Source organism: Cebus imitator, unplaced genomic scaffold, assembly GCF_001604975.1.
Source record: "Cebus imitator isolate Cc_AM_T3 unplaced genomic scaffold, Cebus_imitator-1.0 Scaffold4, whole genome shotgun sequence".
NCBI classification, from domain to species: Eukaryota; Metazoa; Chordata; class Mammalia; order Primates; family Cebidae; genus Cebus; species Cebus imitator.
In genome coordinates this window covers 5,609,234-5,618,314 of record NW_016107319.1, presented here as the reverse complement: position 1 = coordinate 5,618,314, position 9,081 = coordinate 5,609,234, and the positions used below count along the sequence as shown (strand labels likewise).

Genomic DNA, 9,081 nt, shown 5'->3' with positions numbered 1-9,081 from the left:
TTCTTAAAACGACTGTGTGGGAAGTCCTAGCCAGAGCAATAAGACAAGAGAAAGAAGTAAAGGACATCCAGATGGGAAAGAAAGAAGTCAAATTATCCTTGTTTGCTGATGATATGGTATTATATTTGGAAAAACCTAAAGATTCCACCAAAAAACTATTAGAACTGATAAATTTAGTAAAGTTGCAGAATACAAAATCAACATACAAAAATCCCTGATAAGAAATTAAGAATCAGAATATATAAGGAGCTATAGGAAAAAAAAAATCGAATAATCTGATTTTTAAATGGGCAAAAGATCTAAATGGACATTTCTCAAAAGAACACATACAAATGGCAAACAGGTATATGAAAAGGTACTCAACATCACTGATCACCAGAGAAATGCAAATCACAACTACAATGAGATATCATCTTACCCCAGCTAAAAAGGCTTTTATCCAAGAGACAGACAATAACAAATACTGGAAAGGATATAGAGAAGAGAGCATCCTTTCATCTTTTTGGTAGGAATGTAAATTAGTACAGCCATAATGGAGAACAGTTTGGAGATTCCTCAAAACACTGAAGCTACCATATGATCCAACAGTCCCACTGCTAGATATGTACCCAAAAGAAAGGAAATCAGTATATCGAAGAGATATCTGCACTCCCATGTTTATTGCAGCACTATTCATAATAGCCAAGGTTGGGAAGCAACCTAAGTGTCCATCAATAGAAGAATGGAGAAAGAAAAGGTGGTACATATACATAATGGAGTACTATTCAGCCATAAAAAGAATGAGATCCTGTCATTTGCAACACCATGATGGAGCTGGAGGTCACTATGTTAAGTGAAATAAGCAGAAACAGGAAAACAAACTTCACTTGTTCTTATTTATTTGTGGAAGCTAATTTTTTTTTTTTTTTTTTTTTTTTTTTTTTTTGAGAAGAATCTAGCTCTGTTGCCAGGCTGGAGCATAGTGGTGCAATCTCAGCTCACTGCCACCTCTGCCTCCTGGGTTCAAGCCATATTCCTGCCTCAGCCTCCTGAATAGCTGGGACTACAGGCGCACGCCACCATGCCCAGATAATTTTTGTATTATTAGTAGAGACAGGGTTTCGCCATGTTGGCCAGGATGGTCTTGATCTCTTGACCTGGTGATCCTCCTGCCTCAGCCTTCTAAAGTGCTGGGATTACAGGCATGAGCCGTGGAAGCTAAAATTTAAAACAATTGAACTCATGGAGATAAGAGAGTAGAATGATGGTTACCAGAGACTGAGAAGGGTAGTGGGGGCAGGGGGAATGAATGAGGATGGTAAATTAGTACAAAAATACACTTAGAATTAATAAGGTCTAGTATCTGATAGCACAACAGGGTGATTGTGGTCAACAATAATTTATTATACATTTTAAAATAACTAAAATAGTATAATTGAATTGTTTGTAAGACAAAGAAAGGATAAAAGCTTGAGGTGATGGATACCCCGTTTACCCTGATGTGATTAGTATGCATTGTATGCTTGTATCAAAATGTCTCATGTACCCCATGAATACATATACCTACTATGTACCCACAAAAATTCAAAATTAAAAAACCCTACTGGGCACAAGAGACATTATAACCCCCTTTATACAGAAAAGAAACAGGTTTAGAGAAGTTAAGTAACCTGTTCTGCTTCCAAGCCAGTCCTTGATTTCTTCAATTCTCTGTTGTTTTTTGCCTTTTTCTCCTCCTCTTTCTCTTTTTGCCTCTTTTTCTCTCTAATTTATATTTTTAAAACTATGCATGCAAAATATTAAAATATTTCAAAATTACAGAAGAAGATAAGATGAAAAGCAAAAATCCTATCTTATCCATTCAACTTCCTTACCCCAGCTCTGGCCCACCCTATGGAAAGTAACCCATTCACTGTAACAGTTTCTTTTGTATAACTCTTAATATATTCTAAACACACATATATGTGTGTTTATATATGTGTACATGTGTGTATGTATAGAATATGTGTGTTTCCCAAAATATACATACTGTACACAACTGGGTATCTTCAACCTTTCCCCACCTTATTTCTTCCTGATACATTTCATTCTTTTAAATGGATTAATCTAGCACTACCATTTTTAATGTATCTGCCTATTTGGACAAAGTATTTTAATTATTATAGACACATTTTAGTATAATAGAATCCTTCTTTTCCTTTATTTTTAGAATTTTCTTGGCAATTTTCACATTTTTTTCCAAATGGATTTGAGACATTTTTTTTTCAAGTTCAAAACAATAAGATAATAAAAAAGAAAAAACTGCTTACACTTTGAGTGGGATTGTATTTAGATGCAGATTAATTTAGAGAGAATTGATATCTATCTACTATTTTGTCTTATTATTAAAAAACATGGAGTAGTCCTTTCTCCGCCATCGTGGTGTGTGCATTACTCCGTTTCTCGTCATGTCTTCTCTCAAGACTTTCAGGATTAAGCGATTCTTGGCCAAGAAACAAAAGCAAAATCGTCCCATTCCTCAGTGGATTCGGATGAAAACTGGTAATAAAATCAGGTACAACTCCAAAAGGAGACATTGGAGAAGAACCAAACTTGGTCTGTAAGAAATTACACATGTGATGGCACACATATTTATGCTGTCTGTAGGTCACAGTCATGTTACCAAATCAAGCTGAAAAATGTCACCGCCATCTGGAGAAGTTTGAACAGTTTCCTTTCTGTATCTGTTATGAAGGCATTAGTACAACGCACAGTGCTTCCATTATTCATGTTAAAAAACAACAAAACAAGGTTTTGGTTGCCTGGGTTCAGTAATAAATATATGAGACCTTTCAAAANAAAAAAAAAAAAAAAAAAAAAAAAAACATGGAGTATATAGTTTAGCCACAAACAAAAAAAAAACTCCACAATTTTTAAAACTAGTTAACACAATAGTGTATGTAATAAGTGTGAAAGCAGCATATGTGAGGGTATGTGAGGGTATATGGGTGTGTGGAAAAGAAGAGGAGGAGCTCATGAATTCAGCTTTGCCGTTGACTTCTGGATTGAAATCCATCTTCTAGTCATCAACTCCCTGGTTCTAGTTATGACTTGTGAAGCTACTCAGAATTTTATCCCTTCCTAGCTATTGAAGAGAGTGTTCACAACTCTATAAAACTTTATTCCAGTGTGTGATGTTCCCCTCCCTGTGTCCATGTGTTCTCATTGTTCAACACCCACCTATGAATGAGAACATACGGTGTTCGATTTTTTGTTCTTGTGTCAGTTTGCTGGGAATGATGGTTTCCAGGTTCATCCATGTCCCTACAAAGGACACAAACTCATCGTTTTTGATGGCTGCATAATATTCCATAGGGGGTGGGGAGTTGGGGAGAGACAGCATGGCGAGAAATGCCAGATATAGGTGAAGGGGAGGAAGACAGCAAATCACGCTGCCATGTGTGTACCTATGCAACAATCTTGCATGTTCTTCACATGTACCCCAAAACCTAAAATGCAATAAAAAAGAACATTAAAAAGCAATAAAGATCTAAATCTTTAAAAAAGAAAGAAAGAAAGAAAGAAAGAAAACTTCTTTCCAAAAGAAAAAAAAAAACTTTATTCCAGCTAAATAACAGCAATTTTTTTAATGACACAATTTTCCAGACTCTTCAGACATTCCTTTTACAGGCGGCAATCTCTGAGATTGAGGTGTTCAGAATTTAATGCAGTAGACCCTTGGCATGAGAGAATTTTTAATTTGCAGTTTCAAGAATTTGTGTCAAGTTTCATGACATGCAAATTTTAGGCACAAATTTGAATCAGGTATGCTTCAGTGGAGAAATATATCCATTTATTTATCTATACTTGAATTCAACAATAGTTCATATTGATAAAAGAATAACCTCTTCATGATTCTCACTGATTTTCAATCCTTTGCATATGGGCCCAGCCTTACTGAGTCCTATGCTAAAGTGCATATGAATCATATGAGAAACTGTGTGAAGATTCTATGTGAGGGACACCATCAAATACCTTGCTTTGTATACTATCTTTCTTTTTTACAGCTCTTCTGAGGTATAATTGATGTACGACACACCAGATTTTAAGTGTACAATTTGAAGAGCTTTTACATAGGTAAAAATTCAGGAAAACTTCACCACAATAAATATAATGAGCATCTCCATCTCCCCCCAAATTTCCTCCTGCCACTTTGTAAGCCCTCTTATCCTTCAGTTCTCCCATCCTTCAGTCCATCCTGAGGCAACCAACTACTGACATGCTTTCTGTCACTATATATTTGTTTGCATTTTCTACCATTTTATATCGATAAAATCAAATGTATGTACTCTCTTTTGTCTGTTTTTTCCACTCAGTATAATTACTTTGAGATTCATCCATGCTGTCACGTGTATTAATCCCTTATTCCTTTCATTGCTGAATGGCCTTCTGGATATGGATTTGGCACATTTTGTTTATCTATTCACCTGTTTATGGACTTTTTGGGCTGTTTTCAGCATGCGACTATTGCAAATAAAGCTACTATAAATATTTGTGCACACATCTTTGTGGGGACATATCTCTCACTTCTATTGAATAAGTATCCAAAATGGAATGGATGTGTTATGTGACAGATATATGTTTAACCTTTTAAGAACTGCTGAACTGTTTTCCAAAGTGTTTGTACCATTTTACATTGCTAACAGCAGTAAATGAGAATTACAGTTGCTCATTATCACTACCAATACATGGTATGATCTGTCCTTTTGATTTTAGCCATTTTAGCATGCATATTATAGTATCTTATTATGGTTTTATTTTGTATTTATCCAATGAACAATGATGTTGAGTGTATTTGCCACCTGCATATTTTCTTTGGGAAGTGTTCATTCAAATCTTTACCAATAAACAATTGCCTTTTTATTATGGAATTACAATGGCTATTTATTCTAAATATAAGTTTTTCTTAAATATATGTCTTGAAAATATTTTCTCTATGTCTTGAGTCTATATTTTCTCTACGTCTGAGTCTTGCTTTCTCACTTTCATAATAGCACCCTTTGAATAACAAGTTTTTAATTTTGATAAAACTCCATTTACTTGTTTTACCTTTTCTAGTTCTGCCTTTTGTGTCCCGTTTAATAAATATTTGCCAAACCCAAGGTCATTAAGATTTTCTTTTGGATTTTTTTGTCAAGAAGTTTTATAGTTATAGCTCTAACAGTGATGTCTGTGATTCATTTTAAGCTAACTTTTAAATGTTGTGTGAGGCAATAGTCAGGTTTCTTTTCTTTGCGTACGGTTATCCAATTGTTCCATCAGTGTTTTCTATTGAATTGCCTTGGCACATTTGTCAAAAATCGATTTCCCATTGTGAGTCTATTTCTGGAGTCTTCTCTTCTGTTGATCTATATGTTTATTCTTATGCCAATATCACACTACTTTGATTACTATTGCATTAGAATAAGGCTTAAAATCACAGTGTAAATCTTTCAAACTTATTGTTTATAAAAGTTGTTTAGGCGATTGTAGTTTCTTTGTATTTTTACAAAAATTTTAGAATCAACTTGCAAATTTCTTTTTTTAAAAAAGCTTGCAAAATTTAATTTGGACTGCATTGAATTTATAGATTATTTGAGGATAGTTGATGTCTTAATAGTATTACATCTTCCAATTTATGAACATGGTATATCTCTTATTCATTTTTTTACTTTCTCTCAGCAATATTTATAAAGTACAGGTCTTGCATATCTGTTGGCAAATGTATTTGAGTATATCATAAAAGTATATCATATCTTTATGCTCATGTAAATTTTATTTTTAATTTTCCATTCCCAATTATTTGTTGCTAGTATACATAGAAATGTAATTAATTTTTCATTAACATTGTATCTTAAATACTTGCTGAACTTATTAAGTCTAGTATTTTTTAATTTCTCAAAATGTTTGGCATAGTTGATCATGTTGTGGCCAAATAAAGACAGTGTTACTTCTTCGTGTTAAATCTGCCTATTACCTCATATACAATGCTAAGTAGAAGGAGTGAAAGCAGACACTTTTGTCTTTCAGAGACACAGTTGGGACTTGCTTTTTTAAGAAATTTGAAAATATCCGCCTTTTAAATGGAGCTGTTTAGACCATTTACATTGTATTGTTCCTGATCTTAGAAAATATTCAGTTTTTCACCATTGAGTATGATGCCTATCGGTTCATACTATAGGCATCATAATATGTTTGTAGGTTCTTTGTAAATGCTTGCCTAATGGTTCTTTGTAAATGCTTTTTATCGGGTTGAAGATATTCCTTTCTATTTTTAGTTTGCTGAGAATTATTTTTAGAAGTGGACTTTGGCTGGATGTGGTGGTTCACACCTGTAATCTGAACATTTTGGGAGGCTGAGGAGGGAGGATCGCTTGAGCCCAGAAGTTCAAGACCAACCTGGGCAACACAGCAAGACCTTGTCTCTACTAAAAAATAGAAAAAAAAAAAAAAAAAAAAAAAAAAAAAAAAAAAAAAAAAAAAAGCCAGGTGTGGTGGCACAGCTGTAGTCCCACCTACTTGGGAGGCTGAGATGGGAGGCCGAGATGGGAGGCCCACTTGAGCCCCAGAGTTTGAGGTTGCAGTGAGATATGACTGCACCACTAGACTTCAGCCTGGGCAACAGAACAAAACCCTGTCTTAAAAAAAAGAAAAGTGATTTTTGTCAAATGTTTTTACTACATCTATTGAGATGATGATATGGTATTTTTTTTAAATCTGTTAATATGGTGAATTACATTACTTTTTTAATGTTAAGGCAACTTTCCATTCTTGAGGAAAATCCCACTTGGCCGTGATGTCATAATATAAGAAATGATTATTATGACCAATATCCTCTCTGCATATTATGACATTTGATTTGCTAAAATTTTGTTGAGAATTTTTATGTCTATTTCTATGAGAAGTATTAGTCTCTAATTTTATTTTTGTGTAATGTATTTGTCTGGTTTTGATATGCTGGAGTCATAAAATAAGTTGAGATGTCTTCTATTTTCTAGAAAAATATGCTTAGCTTTGGTGCTCATTTTTAAAAAACTAGCACAAGTGAAGCCACATGTGCCTGCAGTAGATTGGATTTTTGTTTTGTTGTTGTTGTTGTTAAAAGACTTCAAACTGCCAATTTAATTTCTTTAATAAATGTAAGACTAGTCAGGTTAGCTATTTCTTTTATAATGAACTGTAACAATTTGTGTCTGTCAATTAATTTGTTCATTTCAGCTAAGTTGACAAATTTATGGGGATTCAGCTGCTCACTCTATTCTCTTAAATTTTCCTAATCTCTGTAGGAACAATTGTGATATCTTCCCTCTCATTTCCAGTTTCGGATCTTCTCTCTTCCCCCCCCATCCCCCGCCCCACCAGTCTGGCTGAAAATATCTTTTGGTCACATTGTTTTTTATGTATTGCCTTTTGAATGTTTAATTAATTTCTGCTCTAATCTTTACATACTCTTTATTTTATCTATTTGGGGTTTCATTTGTTCTGTTTTTCCTGCTTTCTTAAAGGTTGATGTTGTTGATCTGAGATCTTTCTTTTCAAGTATTACAATTTAATGCTATAAAGTTTTGTCTAATTTAAATTTTCCTCTTTAGCTGCATTTCACAAATGTTGGTGTTTTCCTTTTCATCAGTTCAAAACACTGCCAAATTTCCTTTTTTATTTCTTCTTTGACCCATGGGTTATATCGAAGCCTATTATTTAGTTTACAAATAGTAGAGGATTCTCCAGCTATTTTTTTTTAAATTTGACTTTTAATTTAATTTTATGTGGTCCAACAACAAACTTTGTATTTTCTGTCTTTTTGTTTTAGAATTCTTAAGAGAGTTATTTGGAGTCTCATATTATTATAATTATAGTTTTTCTATTTCTCCTTTTGATTCTACTAGAACTTTGCTTAGTATATTTTGAGAAACTGTTATTGGGTACCTACATGCTTAAAATTATTATCTACTTTTGATAAATTGACTCCTTTATCACTATGCAGTTTAACCCTAGTGATATTCTTTATTTGGAAATCTACTTTGTCCGATGTTAATGTAGAAACTCCAGCTTCCTTTTGATTAGTGCTAGGAAGGTATATATTTTTCCATTCTCTTACTATAAGCCTATTTTTATCTTTATATTAAAAATGGGTTTGTTATAGGCAGCTTACAGTTGAGACTTGCTTTTTTATGAAATTTGAAAATATCTGCCTTTTAAATGAAGCTGTTTAGACCATTTACATTTAATGAGATTATTAATAAATTTGTATTTAAATATAGCATACTGCTAGTTGTTTTATATTTGTCCCATATCCTCTTTTTTCACATTTTCTATCTTAACTACATATCATTTTATCTCTTTGGTAGCTTATTAGCTATATCTCTTTGTTTTGTTTTTAGTTTTTGTTTTGGAGTTTAGAGTATATATTTCCAACTTCAAGTATTCTATCTTCAAGTAGTCTATCTTCAAGTAATATATTATTTCATGTAGAGTATAAGAGCTTTGCAATAGTGTGCTTCCATTTTTTCCCATCTTGGCATTTATACTTTTGTCCTATATTTTATGTGTAATTGTTGCAAATGCACAATGCACTGTTATTATTTTTTGCTTTTAATAGTCAATTACATTTTAAAAAGATTTTAAAAATAAGAAATAGAGCCTTTTATATTGACTGATGCAGTTATAATTTCTAGTCTTTTATTCTTTTGTGTAGATACATATTTCCACTTGATATTATTTTCCTTCTGCCTTAACAAGTAATGTAGTACAGATCTGTTGGTGATTAATTATTTCAGCTATTCTGTGTCTGAAAACTCTTTTTGCTTTTGCTTTCAATAGGCATTTTATGGTGTATAAAAATATAAATTAAACTTTAAAAATAAATTAATACTTAAAAGATGCTGCTCCATTGTCTTCTGGCTTGCATTTTTCCCCACAAAATTTTGCAAGAATTCTTATCTCTGGTGCTTTGTATGTAATGTGTCTTTTCACTGTTGCATCCTTTAAAAATGTTCTTTTTATCACTGCTTTTAAACAGACTGATTGTGAAGTGCCTTCTTCATATTGTTATTGTTTCATTGAACGGTTTTCATCTATTAATTT

The 9,081-nt window shown here is 32.9% G+C and overlaps 1 protein-coding gene across 1 annotated transcript; it reads left to right on the top strand.

The window, feature by feature from the left end:
* Nucleotides 1–2,389: 2,389 nt before the first annotated feature.
* On the top strand, nucleotides 2,390–2,816 carry LOC108307579 (60S ribosomal protein L39-like). The gene has a single exon (XM_037740767.1). The coding sequence runs from the start codon at nucleotides 2,427–2,429 to the stop codon at nucleotides 2,580–2,582; it is 156 nt and encodes a 51-aa protein (XP_037596695.1). The 5' UTR covers nucleotides 2,390–2,426; the 3' UTR covers nucleotides 2,583–2,816.
* The last annotated feature ends 6,265 nt before the right edge of the window (nucleotides 2,817–9,081 follow it).

Bases quoted from the DNA above. Each gene is read 5' to 3' on its own strand.
- LOC108307579 (XM_037740767.1), top strand. From the start codon at position 2,427: ATGTCTTCTCTCAAGACTTTCAGGATTAAGCGATTCTTGGCCAAGAAA.